We start from the raw sequence: 20444 nt of genomic DNA, 5'->3' as shown, positions 1-20444 counted from the left end.
TTTTGCTGGGAAAATGGGAAATAGGAGCAAAGATTTACTGAAGCATGCAAATATACATTTAAACACAAAACTAGAGTTTGAGCGAGCTTGAGAGTCAATATTTGTGTTTAAGAATACTTTTATTCTTAAACACAGCCTGAACTCTAGTACTCTTTCTTGTAATTTCCTTAAATAGTTCTCCAGGCTTCTTGAAGGACATTTAAAGCTCTTCATTGGATGTTGGCGCCCTTTAGTTCTGTTCTCTGTCAAGTTGATCCCACAATTTCCATCAGTTCTGACACCTCGACCACCTCCGGCTGATATGAAGCCAAAAACCATGACCGTGTTGGCTGTAGACATTCAGTGTTGTAACTTTCTCCTGAATTCCTCCAGACATACTGATGTGATGTCAAGTTCTTGTGTAATTTGGCGTGCCTCAGCCTTTTCACTACATTGCATAATGGCTTCTTGACAGCCACCCTTCCACTGGAAACGTTTCTCAATGGTAGATGGATCAACTGAAGGTCCAGATGCATCTCTCAGGTCCTGTGTCAGATTTTTTTTCTTCACTTTTTTAGGATATGACTTATTAATCTGTTGTAGATGTTTTTAGGCTTCCCACTTCTACTTTTGTTTTGGTATTTTTGGGGGTTAAAATATGCCTTTTTGCAACATTAACCCTGCACTTGAGAAGCTTTAATCATTAAAAACGGCGTCTATTTTTAGTTTGTGCTAAAACTCTAATATACAGTGTTGTATTAGAACATTCGGTAAGTTTTACTTTTTTGTAAAGTCCCTTCAGGTTATTAAATGTAAAAAAAAATGCAGTGCGAATGATATTACTCAGCATCTAAACTATCTGTCTCTGTGAGTTTTTAAAATATTAAAAATACAACGTAGCATAATCAAAACACCCTGAAAACAGAAAATTTCATGCTGTTGGCTAATTGGGAAAAAATATACATTGGCTACAACCTTGGCTCTCAGTGTAGTCAACATTCATATTGCTGTGCAGGTTAAAAGATATTGCTTCTACAATGGATTTACTAGATTTAATATCTGTCACTTACACATCTTTTCACTGAGTAAATGATTAATTTTTCTGACCTCCCAACAGTGAGAGAGAGAGAGAGAGCTCTGTAATGTGAAAGTAATCTGACACACAAAGAAAGATAAATAACACTGACCTCCAAATCAAACTGCGTCACACCTTTACTTGTTACTGCTTAATTAAAACCTCCTCCAGTCGTTGCCCTTTTCACACTTTTGAATCACTAATGTAGTTGCTCATTATGAAAAAAGGGGGCGGGGGTACCCCCTCTGTTTATAATGAATCTGTTTATTTCAATAGAAAATGAAAACTAATTGCATTGTTGAGTAAATAACAGCCTCTCAGTTGTTAGATTTGTGGGATTTGTCAGAGGGCAAGAATGAGCAGACAATATTGAATTAAACTGTCAGGATTTGTGATGGTGCATTTTTGTTTTTCCATTTTATTTATTTCATGCGAAACATCATGTGAATATGAATAAAGGAAAGAGTGTTCCAGCAGCTGCATTTGTTGCTCAGGAAAACTCCAGTGTGCAGATTCACATTAAAGAAGAAGTAGTCATAAAAAGAAGGCATATCTCACAAAATAAAGCTAAAAGGTGAGTTACAACCAAAAACGAAAAACTTTATTTCCAATAACTTAACTCAGCTGAATTCACAATATATGTAAAGAAGCACACCTTGAGGTTTCCCATGTGAGTATTACAGACACTGTTGCTAAGAAAAAAAATGTGTACAGCATTCCCCAATTGGCTGTCTCTGGTTATAAGTGGCTGCTGGCTGTCACTGGGTGAAATCAGTTGCAAAGAAGTTGATGCAAAAAATACAGTTTTTTCTGCAAATATGCAGATGGTCACAGACTAGTCTCAAAGCCTGTTTGACTGGGCTTCTATTATAGAAATCTGACAACACCACGGCCAAGTACTCACTCAAGTTTCTTTGAAATTCACTACCTGGAGTACATCTATTGTTGGTGCAATGGAGTGTAAAATCCTCAGATGAGTCCACTCAATTACAAAGAAACTGCCAGACACACAAATTTAACAGGTGCTGCTTAAAAAGCACAATGCAGCACAATGCAAAGCACACCATTTACTCTCTTCACACGACCAAGGCTGACCCACTGAGAGCATGAGCAGCTTTTAAAGCAGTGTTGATTGTTGCCCACTGGCTCCACAGGAGAAAGAGGCAGTGCACCATTATTCCTTAACCCTATAGACTATATTTTCTCATGTGCTGAGGTCCATTAGCCTGTTTAACCCTTTTATGTCTGAACCATGAAATAACTGCCAGAAAATTGTTTTGTGAAACTTCTGACAAAATGTTAAAAACATATTAATTTACATATGTGAGTGTACCTTTTTCTATCATATACTACATCAGACATTTTGGGGGGTGCAATTTCTTGATAAAAAATGTACCATGCAGTTTATTTCAGTTTTTCACACCATAGTTGTCATGTTTCTAAGGACATGTTTGTTAGGCTGATTAATCTGATATTCTAAATTGACCATAGGTGTGAAAATGAATGCGAATAGCCCTGTGATACACCTGTCACTAGTTACTTGTCCCTAAGATCTTTTCCATTTCTTTTTCTTTTTATTGCATTTTCCACTTTGCAAAAGGAATCCCGATATTAAGAGTAACATGACATTAGGGGTAACCTCCATTAAGTGGCATCCTCCAGCACCAGAAATAGGACACAGGAAGCTCTTCGAGACCTCTGAGTGCAGGCTGACATTTTCTGGGATGAACAAAATGGAAAAATAAATGCAAAGAAGGCATTTTTGGCTGACTCAAGAAAACAGGGTCTGCTCATCTCTTGACATGTCAGGACAGCATAAAATGCAGTCGGTGTTGTCAAAAAAGCAGAAAAACAATACTTGTCATAGGTGAATACATTTATTAAATTGTAGTGATTAATTAGTGGGTTACTACTTTTTTTTTTATCATTTTCCATTCTTGGTATTTTTACTATTATTAATATGAATTCTCTTGCATAATTTCTGTTCATGAAACTGCAGAAACATCTGTCTGCTGACTCACTACTACAAAACTTTCATAGCAGCATACATACAACAGACAACAATGCAATCACATAAAATGAGGTGTAGAAATAGAGTTTAGAGAGAGAGAAACAAATATTTGATATTCATTTATATGTGATATTTAACTGAATGAATGAATCTTAAATAGCGTTCTCAATACTTTGTCATTTGCAAAATGAAATGATTAAATAAGCTTTGTTTCTAAAGGTGTAACCTTTAGTTTCTAAATGGAAGAAATCACTGTAATGAGGGATCAGTAATGTTCCATCAACTCCCTTTCTTATGCAAACACCCAATCAAATTGTTACTTGAGCATAAAATTCAGCTTGGCTAAATTTATTCCAATGAGGATTTTGTTTCTGCAGCAAAAACACCCACTGAACAGACAGAGTGTAAACACAATGACAACAGCAGTGCAGGTACAAAATCAATAAAGAACGAGGGAAATATCTTCAAAGCTGTTGATGCGCACTAGCGTATCAAATGACGCATGTCACCTAATTAGAAAATGTAAAATATTATTTTCTAATGGGATGGAAAATCAGAATTTAGGTTAAAGCAGACGTAATTTCAATCCCTTCCACTTTTGAAATCACACAAACAGTGGGAACAGGTTGGTGTCCCATATTATCACCCACTGCTAAATTGAGGCATGGTGTGAAAAACAGTCCTTTGTGACAGCGCTAATAGATGGAAACACACACAGGAAGAGGGGAAATGAAAGAAATTGGATATCTCTAATGTAGTGCCCTTAAAAAAGGAGACCCCGCTGACTGCTGCTATACTGAACACCACCTTGTCAACATGCTGCATCCACTGAGAGTGAATTAAAACGTGAAGACAAACATGATGGACGTCACAAAAAAGTGCATCACCTGCCCCGATGAGGTATGTGTTAATTGTCAGAAGTGTCTGGTTGCGTAACTCGGAGTAAGTAAATAAACAGTTGCTGAAATAATCATTCATTAAATTATTGTTTTGCAAATTATTATTTTTCCTTAAGAAAATCTTCATTTATTCTAAAGAAAATAACACATTTTGCAAAATAACAACAAAAGAGAAATTCATTTATCCATCCAACCTGCTTTCAGGTCATTTACAGGTGGAGCCGACAGACCTCTCATCCATCATGTGGTTCTGTGAAGCTGTGTGAGGTCATGTATACGCTGAGAATGTCAGTCTGTCACAGGGCTGACAGATGATCAAAATTCACATTTATACTGTAACTACTTTCTAGTTCAGTATGCTAATTTTTACTCATGCAAATAAAATGGAGAAACTTGAGGCAATATTGACCATGCAGGGGTTTACTACTCAAAGACTTAAAAAGTGCATTGCAGCTTGCTGTGCTTTTATGTGACGGCAACTGATACAAAGACAACAATGTATTTTTATCCCATACAAAAGAAACCAATAAGCTGGGACATTAGCACAGGATGAATAATGTGATGTTTTCTGCTACTCATAAAAGTAATAGCATGAGACTTGTTCTCGTCAGGGGACTGGAAGGGTCTCTTGAGTTGGCTGAGTCAATCGGAAGCTGACCCATTTCCAGAGCACGTTTATTTTCAGGTTTTCAGTGAAGGTCGAAGTAACCCAACGTAGTTTTTGTTATTATATGCAGAACTGCATGCTATAATAGAGATCTGATCATTTAGTTTGTTTATGTATCAAAGGTATTAAGGTGATTATTTACCTTAGGTGACTTTAGGCTGCATGTAGTAACTATGAGGAAAATGTGCTGTATTTTTCCAGTCCCTGCCTCTGAGTGCACCTCCCAGAGAACTGAGGATTTAAACAATAATCTGCAACATTAAGTAAAATATTCATCTTTACATTACCTGGTCAGTCAACTATAACCTCTTTGCACAACAGTAACTCACTAAGCTTCGGTAAGTTTTGATTTATTTTACATATTTAATTTCCATTCAAGTGTTTATTTATTGCTGTGTTTGAATATGCATAAATGCTGTCTTGGCTATCTTAAGCTCTCCTGTCACGGCAGCACCCGACTTAACAGACCACTATGAATTCAGTTCCTACACGTCCATCATTTTTCTTCAGACTAATCTCACTGTTGCATAGTCCCAGCCTTGATTCCACAACTGTGCTGAATATAATTTAGATAAAAGCTGTCCAAGGACACCAAACACAATGACCGTTGATGTAATGAGAAAGAGACCGGGCTGTTTCATCATGCTACCAGTAGATGGCAGTGAGAAGGCTTTCAACTGTTTTAGACTCAACTCTGATAAATGTAATAATGTTTGGGCTTCCGTTTCTTTTTCTCTTTTTCTGTTAGTTATCAATCAGTCGATTGTTTTAATTACTGATAGTGAAAAAACAGTCGGTTATTTCTGACTGTTTGTTGTCATGTTGGAGGAAGGCATAAAACAGGTAAATCATCAGCAGCATATTCATCAAAATAGGATAATTGTAAATATCTATATACTGCATTGAATGTAAGCTTTTTTGGTAAGTGTAGTGGATTTACCCCCAAAAAGTTGATTCTGTTCGTCTGGTCAGAGCGTTTTCAGCCAAACATTTCGTCACACATCTAAGTGACTTCTTCAGGCTCAGCCTTCAGCAAGTTCCCCCAACCTTATAAACAGTACCTTTGATCACAATGACTGAAACTAGCCCACTGAATAAATAATGGGCTGTGAGCTCAGTTCCTTCATCATTAATATGCAAATTGTCCTGACTTAATAGATTTAATGCAGGTAACATGCTGTGCAATAAATGGTTGTGCTTATCAAATGATCTATTTTTTGTAGGCAAATAATTTTCCATTTTCTTTATCATTTCTTTCTTGCACAACAATGTAGTTTTCTATAGTATTTTATTATGAAGTCCACATCTATTAGAAATTTTAATTAACTGCAGTAGAAAAGTACACCCTTACTGCCTCCATGGGTATTAAGAGGGAATTAGCAGCTGTGTGCTGCTAATTAAATGAGTTAATTTGCATTTGATTGGACATCCCTGCAAAGGACAAACTGACAAAAAAATCCAAGAGTTTCATGTCTGAATCTACAGGCTTAAGTTTGCAAGCTAAAGGCGACAGTTCATGACAGTGCAGTTAAAAAAGACTGAACAAGTATGGCTGGTTTGGAAAGGTTGCCAGAAAAGAATATAAACTTTAAAATGAACATTGTAGCATGGCTTATTGTCGCAAATTTCATTAACAGTTCCTTAACAAATCACAAGATTTCTGGAACAATGTCCTTTGAACAGATGACACCAAAGAGGCATCTGGGCTTATAGTACAGCACCACATATGCCAGAAACCAAACACAGCATATCACCACAAATACCTCATATCAACAACACGGTGGAGGAGGATTGATGATTTGGGGTTGTTTTGCAGCCACAAGACCTGGGCAACTTGCAGTCATTGGGTTAACCATGAACTCCTCTGTATACCAAAGTATTTAGAGTCAAACGTGAGGCCATGTCGCAGGATCTTAAGACATTAGTATATCAACAAAGGCTTGCAAACTTCAGTGACCTTAAGAAGATTTGTAAAGAAGAGAGGGCCAAAATTCCTCTTCAGCAATATCAGAGACTGATAGGGCCATACAGAAAATACTACTTGAAGAATTGCTGCTCAAGAGGTTCTACAAGCTGTTTCAAAGGACTGCAGAGACTCCTTTGAAATGTATATTAAACGTACATCTCCACAGTCTTTTTTAGCGTGTCTTTGTTGTAATGCACACTAAAGTCCAGCAGGTGGCAGTAATAAGTATAACGTCGAATGTTGACAACCTTCCGAAATCCATCAAAGAAGTATGACAACCAGGTTCAGTCCGTTCAGCCAACTAGACAACATTTTGCTGTCCGGAGGTAAACCAGGTACGTTAACCAGGTACATCATAGCTTAGTTTTACAAGAACACCGTTCTACAACTAGATCATTGTAATTTGGGCGGGTAGTTATCCAAGGCGAGAACTTTTTTAGCTTGACTTGACTGCTGTTAGTAGCAGAGAACCTACTAAAGCTAACGTTAGCTTAGCCATCCATTAATTACCCCTGACAAAATGTAGCGTTAGTTTTCTGTTAGAGCATATCACTTTGTCCTTAGCGCTATTGTTTAGTTCGGGAGCTTGTTACAATGTTGTCGCGAGTGTTGTAGCTGTAATGAAATATATGTGTGGTTCAATGTGTGTCAGGGCGAATACAGGATAAAAACGAATAACTCTTCTTTCTCTGTCGGAAAATATTGAACCGTTTTTTCCCGTGCTGTTATTATTTGCTTCATTTTACTACGTAATATGTCACTATGCCACCTGGGCAACCCTAAACTCATGTTGTCATTTCTGTTTCTTCCAGCTGTGAGATTTTTTCCCCTCGATGGTGCCAGGAACCTATTTGAAAACTAACAGAGCTGGAACAAGGACACACACTTCGTAGTCCAGATCTCCTTTCTCTCTTGTTTTCCACTGAAGACAAATGAGTCATGGATCAAGCTGTTGTGGACAATCCTGTTACCCTTGTGATCAGGGCTCCCAATCAGAAATATGATGACCAGACAATCAACTGCTACCAGAACTGGACTGTGGAGAAACTCAAAGCTCACCTGTCTGATGTGTACCCGAGTAAACCTGTGAGTATCTCACCCTTATTTAATCAAAGCTGTTGATGTAAGAGGTTGACTTGCGTGTTAATTCCCTCTGATCATGGTAACACTTTCCTACTTTGCTTTTGTTATCCAAACCAGCTGATCACTGTTATTGAAGTAGGAGCAGCAGCTGCTGTTGTAATACTACTACTGTATTTGTTTTGATGGCATACAGTAATGCAGTAGTTCTCAAACGTTTTGGTATGCTTCACTTCAGAGGTTAGCAGAATTTTATTTCTGGCTATTTTAATCAAAAATTTACAATTTAAAAAGAACGATTAAAATTGAATTTTAATTAAATGGAAACTATTGCATCAGCAAACTCTTGTTTTTGTTATTCCCTTATAATGATTAAAAAAATTATTACATTCATTCAACTTCACATTTTTCTTCTGGTCGTTCATGCCCCACAGTTTGAGAAACACTGCAGTGTTGGGAGATAGTTATGTGGTTAGAAAGATACTCATAACATGGAACAAGTGTAACAAGTGTTTTCTTGCCTTTTTCAGTTAATAGTAATATGAATGACACACGCAATATGTTGGAGTTACAAAATCAACGAACATAATGGTACATAATGGTGCTGTGACATGTATTCTGCTCCATATGCTGCAGACAGTGACAGTATTGCAAACACTGCAGTGAAAGCCGCTCTGCTGGACAAACTGTGTATTGATATCATTACCAGATTTTTTTCTGCATTATGTTACACATATCAGGCAGGAAATGGCCTGCATACCCCCGTGTGTTACATATGAGCTTCACAGTTACACAGTTTTGAGAATGAATTGCATTTTTTGTTGTTTCTGTTGCCTTTTAACTGTGTTTTGATTTTTAGCTCTCACACAGTCTCAACCTTCATTTTGCTTTGCTTACTTTTGCTTTGTGAGTTCTGCTGAGTTCCCTCATGAGTCATATTATGTCACTCAGTTGAATAATCACTGAGTGACATAGATCATTAACCTTGATGTTTTTTCTGAAGGGAAAGAAATGAGGTTCCTAGAGTCTTTGTAGCTGAATGAGCCTTGGAGGCTGTAGATTTGACGTCACAATGAAGGGAAGGCGTTTATATTCCGGCTTTATTGTGCTGCTAATCTGACTTTGCTCTGCTTCCTCTGTGCTCTTGGCTTGTTTTGATGCAATCAAATTAAATACATGGGAGCAAACTGCATTCTGATAAAGCTGTAGAGTGTTCATCAAAATGCCTTTACATTTTTGTGTACCTCGGGGGAAGTTATTTCTGGAAATCTCAAAAAACAAGAAAATACTTCCACTTCCAGTTGTAAGATGGCCAGGATCTAAAAGAGAAAATGTGTTTTTTAACAACTGTAGAGTGAATGCAAGCTGTAAGAGGATCACACTTTGACCTTGTTGTAGTCAGGAGAGCTAAATCCACTCTTAAGACCCACTTATCCCAATTGAGGTTACTACAAACCAATCCTTATCACTCATTCACAGAAAGTTTCTGCCCTTTAATGCTGTGATCATGTACATTTAACCGTTAACTCTGTTTTCTTTCAGTGTATGATTGTATTTCTGGCATCTTTACCCTTTTAAAAATGTAAAACAAAACTGAGCAACCTAGATTCTTGGTGTTGTTCATTATACATAGGCTTCCTTCTTTGACCCAGTTATCGTTATCCTTTTTTTTTTATTTTTAGAGCTCCAAAGACCAGAGGCTGGTGTATTCTGGAAAGCTCCTGCTGGATCATTTTACCTTAAAAGATGTGCTCAGAAAGGTAAGTTTGTGTAGTTATAGGCATAGGATTTATTAAAGTCCATGTAGTTTAGTAAGTCTACAGCTCACAAGATTTAAACTGCCTGATTTACAAAAATGTATCAGGCAATTGTTACTTACTGTGTTTAAAATTTCAACAAAAGAGTCTCTCTGCACTCAAAGTAGAATGGAGTATGGTGTGGAAGAACTTATGTAGCCTACACAGAAACACCTTCCCACACATCTGAGATAAACTGGAATTGCACTCAAAGGACACTTTATTAGGTACACCTTGCTAGTACTGGGTTGGACATGCTTTGGCATTCAGAACTTGCATAACTCTTTGCAGCATAGATTCAACAAGGTACTGGAAACATTCCTCAGAGATTTTTTTTGTCCATGTTGACATGATGGCATCAAACGGGTGCTGCAGAATTGTCGGCTTTACATCCATGATGTGAACCTCCCATTCTACCACTACCACCCTCTACTGGACTGAGATCCAATGACTGTGGAGGCCATTTGAGTACAGTGTCACTGTGCTGTCCTGTCTAAGAAACCAATTTAAGATGATTTGGGCTTTGTGACATGGCACATTAATCTTGGTGGAAAAAGCCATTAGAGTATGGGTACACTGTGATTGGATGGATATGATCAGTACTAATACTCAGGTTGGCTGTGGTGTTTAAATGACGCTCAGTTGGTACTAAGGTTCCCAAAGTGTCACCCACACCACTACGCTACCACCAGCATTAGCCGGAACTGCTGATTAAAAAGCGGGGGAAAAACCTTTCTTTCCCATTCTGATGCTCAGTTTGAACTAAAGCCTGATTGCATGCCTAAATACACAGATTTGCTGCCGTGTGATTGGTTGGTCAGATATTTGCATTAACAAAGATCTGTACCTAATAAAGTGTCCAGTGAATGTAGTTTGTCGTGCTTATGTAATCTTTATTTATTTCACTGGAACATTCGGTGCTTGTGCAAACAAAGCCACCTTATACACAATTACTGGATGTCAATGAGTCTTCATGTTGATTCCTGCAAAATTAGGCAACTCTTAGGTTGACCCATTTTTCTGCTATCGGCACGAAGTGACTTCACTTTTGTATTTGTTGCTGTGAAGGACTTTTCCTCCTGGTTTTCTTTGTGTAACCTGCAACAATGATTATGTAACCATAGGTGGCACAGCAATGACAAAGTCTTGAGGGGAAAAAAGTTTTAATGTTCATGTTGATCTTTTTTAGGTAAATTCAAGTCTAGTGAATTGATTTTTGAAAACGAAAAACTGGCCGACATATCATCACTAAAAAGAGAGTAGAATGGAGGAGGGGGCAAAGCAAGACAGTGTGTACAGGTATATTGCAGCTCTAATGAGAGTTTGTGTTCCTTCTTTTTATGTTGTTCTCTTTTAATTGATTTTTTAATATGTTTTATTACCTAGTGTTCCACTTTTTTTTCTCTTCTTCATCTCTAGGCCACTATTAAAGTAATGCATTTTATAATGGGCTTTCCTATAATTGCATGCTGTTTTGTAAAGAAACTCAATATGTTCAAATATTATGTAGGTATTATTAATATGTTTGTGTTTGAGCAGGAACATTGCAAATCTTAAATGTCCTGTCTCTTTTGTGAAGTTGTCCTTAGCCAAAATAGGCAGCAGCTCAGTTGGCAATAGTTATGCAGCAGTAAATAAACAGCATACAAAACATGCATACATATAATGTGTACATAAATGGGGAATGGCATACAAAAAAAAACAATCGTGTATTTGTTTCAGTTATCACAGGTTAAGCTGGGATGCTGAGTTACTGCTGATTTGTTTAGAAACAGTCGCTTCCCTCGTGTTAATTTTGTCTTGTTTAAACCTGAAAGCAACATTTTTAAAGTTTTCCAGCACCTGATTAAGGTATATCTAGATAAGTAATTAACAAAGATAGTAACTTGGAAAACTCTTTTGAAGGATTTAGATCTGTAGCCTTGTAGAAAAGCTTAATGTATAGTATTCTTGTCTTTGCATTAATCTAATAAAGCAAATGTCCACAAAATAGATTTAGAAGCGCTTTGAAGTGTTCTTGAGGTTTAAAAATAACAAGTCCAAAGAACATGCTGCACTTAAGCTGTGTTTAATAATGAGCTCTTATTGGCTTCTACAGCAGGACGAGTACCATATGCTCCATCTGGTGTGCGCCTCACGAACCCCTCCCAGCTCCCCAAAGCCCACCCGCAGCTGCAGTAACAAGCCCCAGGAGAGCACAGCCCGTCCCACGGTGGGTCAGCCGTGTGCTTCTTAGACCTTGCATTTCATTTCATCATCGCCATATTTTCGTTCATCAGCTCCCTAACTGCTGTAATTTGCAAATCTCTGGAGATTTAAAAACGTCACTTGCCTTTGTGTTTGGACGAGCAAGAAAATAGAACTTTTTTTTTCCCCCTCTCTGGTTACAGGCCCCTCAGAACTCCAATGGAGTTGGTCAGGATAGCCACTCCTCTACGGGAGGGAGCAGTGATGGACTCAGACACCGAGCTGGATCCTTCCCTTACCACCAGATGTATCCACAATTTATGTACAGGTAAGCTACTGAACTGCAGTGCAGGTGTGAAGGGTAGTTCAGGAAACTGTTTCCCTAGACCAACTAATGATGAAAATAGAAAAACAATGCAAATACACCTGCTTATAAACTTCATTATTAAGTAGTTTTAACATGTTACTCAAGACACTTTACATAACAATCTTAATGATTTGGACTTGGCAACTTTATGCACATTGCGTCTTAAATTTTGTCAATCAAATTAGTGCTTGCATCCTAATCCTTTTTATGCTGGCAAAGAGAAACTACCAGCTGTACTCATTTATGACGATTAATCAGACCCCGCCAAAGTAAAAGACACTGTAGAACCTTCAGCACCACTTATAAAAAGGCTTTTTGAGTGTGTGTGTGTATATTTGAGCCTGTATAGATTGGAAAAAATCCCAAATAAATTAAAACTTATGCAGAAATCAGTAAAAACCCAAATTTACTGATATATAATGTTGTCATGTTGAGTGTATAAAAACTTCTCCCAACAATCCTAGTGAGGTTGTTTACACATGGATGAGTTGTTCTGGTTTAGTGAGGGTGTGTTTTCCTGCTATGTCTGGCCATGTGATAAACAAAAGCATTGGTTATATTTGACTGAATAAACAGTATTAACGATAATAATTTGATTACAGTGCTGATGTTTTTCCTTTGGCTCTGACTAAAACCTCTTCTCCAAAAATGGAGAATGTCACCGTTTTCATATTGCACCCTCTTTTTCCAGCTGGAACCAACACTCTGCTCAGTCGATGCCTCCCGCAAATATGCCCGCTTATTACAACCCCATGACACTCATGTGGTGGCAGCAGCTGTATGCCAGGCAGTACTACATGCATTAGTAAGTCCATTTGTGTTTTAGTCTCTCCATTTAAAAACACAAAGGTTTTTAGGGCTGTGTTCAAACAGTGTTACCACCATCTGTCTCTCGTCCTCTAGTCAGTTACTTGCCGCCTCCTCTCAGCACCTCAGGCCCGACCAGACCTCGACCCAGTCTAACCAGTCCCATCCCCAGAGTCAACGACCCCAAGTGGGTCGCCACGGCAACCCAGAAGTCCAGATGAATGCCCAAGGAGGGGAGATCCTGAACGAGGAAGAGCTCAATCGGGACTGGCTGGATTGGGTGTACACATTTTCACGTGCTGCCATCTTACTCAGTATAGTCTACTTCTACTCGTCCTTCAGCCGCTTTGTCATGGTGATGATGGCCATGCTGGTGCTTTACCTGTGAGTTTACTTTAAACATGTGTTTTAAATGCCCGTCATTACAATACAGTGACCCGAACTACACTAAAACAATCTTCAAACTCTGAAACTGAAATAAAGTGTATTTGCAGCACGCACGGTGACACGCTAGCTTTAACTGGGAGAGTTTCTGGTATTGTTTAATATAACAACAACAACAACAATCTTTATTTATAGAGCACATTTAAAAGCCAGACAGGACAGCACAGTGACACTGTACTCATTATAGTGGCTGACAAATGACTCAAAGGTGCTTTTATCGCTACTTTCTTGTGGTACCAGAATGCTACATCGTTCCAGGCGTAGGGAAAAACAAGAAAATGGATATTTTAAGAAACAGTCACATAAATTATCGAATTTATTTTCTATATACTCTAAGAAATACTCGAAAATCTTGCCTGTCTGTACTTACAGTAGTGTTTGTTCTGTTACTGCATTGTTGGGTCTCATGATTTTGTTAGTGCTTTTTTGGATTTGTACTTTAACAAAAGGCAGTAATTGTGGGTGATACTCGGTCTCATCTCACATCGAAATTCACAACAATAGATAAATGCTTTTCTCCGGAAAGCATTTATCTTTAAAAAATGGTTGCCTTTACAATGAAGGCCACATTGGTTGAATGCTCTCTGATTAGAGCGATTTCCTGTGTCTTCATGCGGCGCTGCATTGAAGATTCCCTGTTGTGTTTCCCCTAATATAACTGGAAAGAAGTACCTGAATTTTAAAGTTATGAAGACTCAACAGAAGTTTCGATTTTTACAATGCATTACTTTTATATATTTTGCCTTTATCTTAACATTAAAGGCTCTTAGAATTTTTATAAAACATATTTTGTAGACACGACAGGGATTTGTTATTTTCATACCACATTATAAGTACCTCAAAGATTACTCAAGAGTATAATGAATAATAAGTTGATGTGACCAACACTGTGAAACATTTGTAATTTCTTTTCTCGTTGTTTCTGCCTGCAGGCATCAGGCCGGCTGGTTTCCGTTTAACCTGGAGAACGAACTTCAGCTTCCCGGAGACGGAGCCAATCAGGATGATGCCGAGGGAGAGCCACAAAACCAAGACTTACAAGAAATGGTAACTGTCTCTCTCATCCACTGGTGCTTTACTCAGAACTGATTGGATTCTTATCGGTATCATTTATTTTTTATCTGCAGTATAAGCTGTGAAATGAAGTACCAGTTTCCAGATAGCTGAAGGATATAGTACACCACTCTTCTTTAATAACTCATAACAGTGGTATTTTATTGTAGATTGCTCAATTTAAGAAAACAAAGATCATGAAAATGAGGTCAATTGGGGTCAATCACAGTTTTTTGACATTTACTTGATTTCAGATGGTCTGTTATTTATGTTGTTGTTCTAATTAGGTTAGAAAAAATGTAATTTGCCGGTCTAGTGGAAGGGAAAGATGAGCTAAAAACACTAAAATGGCATTTTGACTTCATAGGGGAATGAAGAAATGTTTTTTAAGTATGTAGATAAAGTGTGGGGCGTTATGCCTGAAGCTAATTTAGTGGATATCTCATTTCACAGTCAAATATGACTCATATATTCTTGCCTAATCTTGTGCACTGAGCGTCAGGGAGATATAATCTCACTTGATTCTTGTAATTTGACTTCCCTCGTATAGGAAGGAGTGTTGGATGACGGTTCTGATGATGAGGATGGGGAAAGCGGAGAGGAAGGAGCGGAAGATCCTAACAGCGCCCCCCACACAGGCTTCTTGTCCTCCACATGGTCATTCATCATAACCTTTTTCATGTCACTCATCCCAGAGGGGCCACCAAACGGCGCTAACTGAACCACAAGCACTATGTGCTGCCACAGTTCCCCACCGAAGCATTTTCTTTAAGAGGAGGGTGAATATCTCTCCAGGTTAGGGAAACTCTTTCTTTTACAATGCAGTGTTACAGTTTCCCAATAGTCTACGTGAAACTTTGAGCAGAACCACAGCAGGCCGATTTAAAAAAGGAAAAAACGGCAATTTTACGTCAAGTTGTTTTGTTTGTCTGCACAAAGACAAATATTTTAAACTAACCAACGAGAAGTTTGTTCACGGTGTATGAATTGATTGCTATCGACGGCATGTAAACATAGGGACGACAATTAACTGCTGCGTTTTTGGCACCTAAATCTTTATTTTTTCTTTGTAAGAAGCCATTGTTGAAATAGTTGTTTTGCTCGAATTGTAATGAATTATTTGTAATTGTCGTTATATTACAATAAGACATTTTAAAAGAGCCACGTTAGTGTAAAAGCTGAATTTCAGTGATTAATAGTGAATCATGTAGCGCCTGTAATACATGAGTTATTTTGGCCCAAGACTTTATGAAACACATTTGTACTGTGTTTAAGTGAAACCCAGTGATGCTGGCTGGTAATGTGTGATTTTCTTGTTTGTTTGTTTTTTAAGGAGAAACGATGCTTTCAGACAGTCTCAGATTACTGAATGACAGAAGAAATTATTATTTTGACTGAAGTTCTGGCTGTTGAGAAGACAATAAAAAAAATCTCACTGTTTTTTGATTGCTGTGCGTCTCTGGATTTTCTGAAAATGACTAATTCTAACGTTTATTAAAATCCTTTTTATTGTAATTTAATCACATGGTTATTCGTTTCTACCAGGTCAACACAGAAACACAAATAATGACTGAATTGTTCGCGCTGAGCAGGATTTCTGCTCTTATGAGAAGCATATCCTGAATTTATTTTTCACTGGGCTACAAATTGCAATACATTTTGTAGCCGGAAGATCCTTTTTTTTTAATAAAGAGAAAACTTGAAGTGAATACTTACTGGAATGATTTATTGTAGCGTCTGCTGTGTAAGCTCTGGTCCGGATGCATGGGCCTGAAACAGTGCTGGGCACATGCTGCTCAAATATAATGCTCAATCAGTAGAATTAAAATTACTGTAACCATTCATTTAATAACCCGAATAAACTGCTGAGACTGATTTCATTTCTGGCAGTACTTCAAAGTGAAGTATCTGAAATCTTTTCCATGACATGGTTTCTTGCGTAAGACATTAAAGCTGATGTACACTCATGAAAAAACATGATTAAAAATAAAGTCCTGAACTAATAATACACATTTGCCCTTCCCTTGTCAAACATATTGTCAAACTGTCCTTTGCTCAGTTCTTGTGCTGTTCAAGGACACATCTTCAAGAGGTTTAACCTCTTTCCTCCGTGTCTCTTTTCTTTCTTTGTAACATTAAAAACAGGCTTATTGCGCGTCCTCCTTCATTCAGCGGGCACAGATGCATATAGAGTGTATTCATGTTGACTTGTACTTTACCATGAAGGAGAACATGCACAGCTGAAATGTCACATAAGGCCAAGTTTTAGTCAAACCAAATTATTAGACCATAATAAATATGCATATCCACATATCTCCACCTATTCCGGATTGCACCTCTCTTTATGCTGACCTTGCACATGAATTTATAGTTTGCAAGAAAACAAAAATGCATTTTATTTGTATTTTAACGGGCTCCTAGAAACTAAGTGGAGAAAAAGGAGCTTATTAGTCCCCAGAAGAGGTTTAATTGACCAATTAAGTGGTGAACCCACTGCTGTGTGAACTATAAAACTGAAAAAGTGCCTGCTGTATTTGTCTGCAGTGGTTTATAACAGATCTCTGCTGCCACCTTTTGTCTTCAGAATGAAAAACATCCGGTTGTCTTCAAAAACTAAAAAAAAAAAAGACTTGTGTTGATGCTCGAGAAAGCAGTTTGAGCTCGTTTGAGCACTGTGACGCCTTTTCCTGCTGGATGGAGGACAATTTGGTGAGCCTGTGTGAAATGTTGTCTCAGTTTACTGTTTTCAGCTGACAGGAGTGACACTCATCGTGGACCCTCATCTACTATGGCCTCTGTTTCAAGGTTTACCTGCTGTTCATTCAAAGATTCTGTATACCCCGGCTGTAACGAGGAGTTGCTTTTTGCCTTCTTGTCACCTTGAAGCAGTCTGCCTCCTCTGACCTCTGGTATCAACTGAACATTTTCACTCAAACAATATTTTCTTTTTCAGATTATTCTCTGTAAACCTCAGAGATGGTTGTGCAGAAAAGTCACAGTTTTTCCTTCATTTAAAACTTGTCCTAACTATGGTTTAAATGAGAAATAAGTGACTGCTAACAGATGTACCTAATATAGCTCCTAGTGAGTGCACTTCAGAGTTCTGGGTTTTAAATCATGTTGACTGAAAGTTATTTATCAATACAACATAAGGTAAAATGCGACCCGTAAATCCTAAACTAATGAAAAAATCTGTATTTTTTTTTTTTTTTTTTTTAAATGAAGACAGAAGAAAAATCACTTTGTATTCCTTTTTATTGCTTTTCAACAATCAGTCATGACAGAAGAGTCATCGTTCAAGTTAACAACTGGACGCTGTGTGCTTCACTGATGTCTGTACAAAACAAATGCATTTTCTACTCTGTGTTGTTGGTGTGACAATAGAGGCCAGAAACTCCTTCACATTATTGATCGTTTATCCAGATTCATGCATCTTAAATCGAACCTCATAATGTGGAAAAACAAGATAAACAACAGGAATCGTAAATTCTTAGCTGGTTGGTGGACGTTAACTGTCTCTGATGATACTAATGACAACATTTTACATTTCATTTTAACGTCCACATATGTAGTGAAATAACCACACATGAATCATTTTTCCCACTAATCAAATATATAAATTAACATAGATGTCACTTCTTTCTGGATGTTGACGGCACAACACTTTGACACACACTAATCACTTAGAAAAGAAACAGTACCTCAAAATTGATTACAGAGCTTTTATGTTGTGAGCAAACACTAGCTGTGATAGTAGAACACACAAACACACTGACAAACAGTATTTAGTTACATTTTTAAATGGAAGAATAAATTGAACTACACTGTTTTGAGTCAATGGCTCAGGCTACAACCTTCACACAGACATGGCATTACACTACGACAGGGAGAGCAGTGTCCTCGTTCACTCTACGATCCGTCTTTGGGTGCCACCGCGTATGCCCGTACCTCTCTTCTGAACACTTAAACTATCAGTACTAGACTTGTACACAAAGAGCTTCAACAAGGCACATAAGCTATTGTCCGTATAGTCACTGTAGCTACACACAGACAGAGCAGATTAAACATACACAGAAGTCGTTTGATGAATAATTCCTTGCCTGAATATTAGCCAAGTTCAGGAGTCCGTCCATTGCACAGTATGGAACACTTATTGCTAAAACAGGACTGCTGTCAGCAAAATAAGAATTCCTAGAATATAATATATTCTTTTACATATACAGTAGAAATATTTTGCATAAAATGATTTATGATTTGCAACGCTAAACAAATTATCTTTATACCACACGCTCGCTCGTACTCACACACCCACGCATACAGTAATAATAATACAATAATATAGACAGTATAAAAACAGGTGCTGCTATCTGGGGGTCACAAATATTCTCTCATTTCTTCGCACCTTTGTATATGTCGTGATTTACAGCATTAGGTAAAATAGTTGTGATGACAGCCATGAGAGAAACACAGTGGCCAGAGGGTTAAAATATCAAATGACAACAGTCAGAAATCACTCAAGATTCCTGAGTTGTATAATTAAAATTTGAATGACTGATGTATAAATACAGAGGGAGGAGGAGTAACCTTTTTATTAACACACCATAATTCATCTTAGGTAAGAAACTATACTGGCAAAGTGCTTACGATACAGTACAGACTTCGTATGGCCTCTGAAGTAGATTTCTACAATATTACAAACGAAAAGAACACAGTACACATACGCGTGATATTTCAGTAAGATCACATACACTATCAACAGTGAGACTTTACAGTAAAAACTAATTTTGAGCAGCAGTATAAATACTGAGTGTTCCCCTAGAGACAGGAGAGATTATTCATGAGCAAATCTGACAAAGATGTACGCAGTAATATTAGTGTGGTGCAGTAGTAGTATCTGAATGTACCTCTGTCTGTTTTGGTTTGTGTCATTTATTGTGCCAGACTAAATATAAAATAGAATTATCTGGTGCTGACAGTACCTGAATGGCTTTAATCAAAAAGGTTTCAAAGCTGGTGTACTTTAGTGAAAGGTCTCAGTTCCACCTTAAATATATAGAAACTGAGAATGCTAACAAGAAAGAAAAAGTAGAGTAAAATGAACAGCTAAAATAACAAAAGTAAAATATAAATACAAATAAAAGTTTTGATGGTTTAAAAGTAAAATTCACACAGTTGAACACCCCCACCAGTGAGGCCCCTTCCTTTGGTGTCTGTGCTTCAAATGAGTAATAAATGGCTGCTAGACAGAGAGAATTTCTGAACAGTGAACATCGGTGGGCAGTTACAGCAGAATTCCTTTGTTTCTTGGAGTTTTATCCTTTATAGTACATCTTGGCAACCATTCGTACACATTCTGTACATGAAGGACTTCAAGACGTGTGTTGAAGAAAGACTCGCATCCTTAAGGGAGCTCATCTGCTGCCCTGAAGGAGCTCTGCAGAGAGGTTGTGCTGCTCCAGTTCAGTGTGTCCCCTTTCCTTCTAAGATTGCGTCCATCGGTGTGGTAAAAGTGTTGTGAAGGAGAAGGTATTGAGGACAAAAGGAGTTCTGCACAATTTATTACAGGAACGTCTCGGTAGTGGAGTCTCTTCCAGGTGTGTCTGGGCTGACGTCGACTCTAACGCAGGCCACCTTTTCTTGGCTGTTCAGGGATTAACAAATAGAGAGAAAATGAGTGTGTAGGCAGATTCATGGAGGTGTTAAGGGTTGTGAGCAACTACAAATGTGTGATTTCTATCAGGTAGAGGAGTGATAGGTCTTAATTACAAACACTTACAAGACTTTACCAGCTTTAGTACAACTTGGTAAGAATGGGACTTAATGAGAGAACTGTGGCAAAAGATTTGTCAACACAAAGCACTGTGCAAAGGTTTTAGAGACCGAACTTTAAGTTAGGATCTGTTTTTAAAAATCAAAACTAAACAACACAAAAAAACAAGGAAGTGGCCCACAGGGTAAGGACTTCTATTCAAGGCAAGAAGACAGTGGATAAATCTTGGGAGGCTACCTGTCTTTATTCTGTGTCTGATTGTCTTTGTCCCTAGATGTTTGAAACTTAGATTTGTGCCCAAATCTAAAGACATCTATGGACGGATGGATAAATCTAGTGAAAT

The 20444-nt window shown here is 37.8% G+C and overlaps 2 protein-coding genes across 11 annotated transcripts in view; one reads left to right on the top strand and one right to left on the bottom strand.

Annotated features, from left to right (window-relative positions):
• Positions 1-6852: 6852 nt before the first annotated feature.
• Positions 6853-15851, top strand: LOC146643624 (homocysteine-responsive endoplasmic reticulum-resident ubiquitin-like domain member 2 protein). Of its 2 annotated transcripts, none has more exons than XM_085396449.1 (9): positions 6853-6932; positions 7410-7683; positions 9360-9437; positions 11572-11685; positions 11864-11988; positions 12719-12832; positions 12931-13218; positions 14211-14325; positions 14882-15851. In XM_085396449.1, exons 2-9 carry the CDS (start codon positions 7537-7539, stop codon positions 15050-15052), a joined length of 1152 nt encoding a protein of 383 aa, XP_085252575.1. In that variant the 5' UTR covers positions 6853-6932; positions 7410-7536; the 3' UTR covers positions 15053-15851. The 2 variants fall into 2 exon arrangements, with proteins under 2 accessions (XP_085252575.1, XP_085252576.1); XM_085396450.1 differs by having other exon boundaries at positions 6876-6945.
• Positions 15852-17568: 1717 nt separating this feature from the next.
• The window catches only part of LOC146643623 (sodium bicarbonate cotransporter 3-like), a 62670-nt gene continuing 59794 nt past the window's right edge, over positions 17569-20444 (bottom strand). For all 9 annotated transcript variants that reach the window (XM_085395819.1, XM_085395815.1, XM_085395820.1 and 6 more), the window contains one exon: positions 17569-19972. In XM_085395819.1, the coding sequence (XP_085251945.1) occupies positions 19891-19972 (82 nt within the window). In that variant the 3' untranslated portion in view covers positions 17569-19890. The remainder of the gene's footprint in view (positions 19973-20444) is intronic.

The sequence above is a fragment of the Rhamphochromis longiceps genome, linkage group LG22, assembly GCF_057381845.1.
Source record: "Rhamphochromis longiceps isolate RC_006_pf linkage group LG22, R_longiceps_female_GT1.1, whole genome shotgun sequence".
Lineage (NCBI taxonomy): Eukaryota > Metazoa > Chordata > Actinopteri > Cichliformes > Cichlidae > Rhamphochromis > Rhamphochromis longiceps.
Note: the sequence above shows the minus strand (reverse complement) of the source record. Positions and strands in the feature narration are given on the sequence as shown.

Coding starts and splice junctions, on each gene's coding strand:
- LOC146643624 (XM_085396449.1), top strand. CDS start 7,537: ATGGATCAAGCTGTTGTGGACAATCCTGTTACCCTTGTGATCAGGGCT. Junction 7,684..9,359: donor ATGTGTACCCGAGTAAACCT/GTGAGTATCTCA, acceptor TTTTATTTTTAG/AGCTCCAAAGACCAGAGGCT. Junction 11,686..11,863: donor AGAGCACAGCCCGTCCCACG/GTGGGTCAGCCG, acceptor CTCTGGTTACAG/GCCCCTCAGAACTCCAATGG.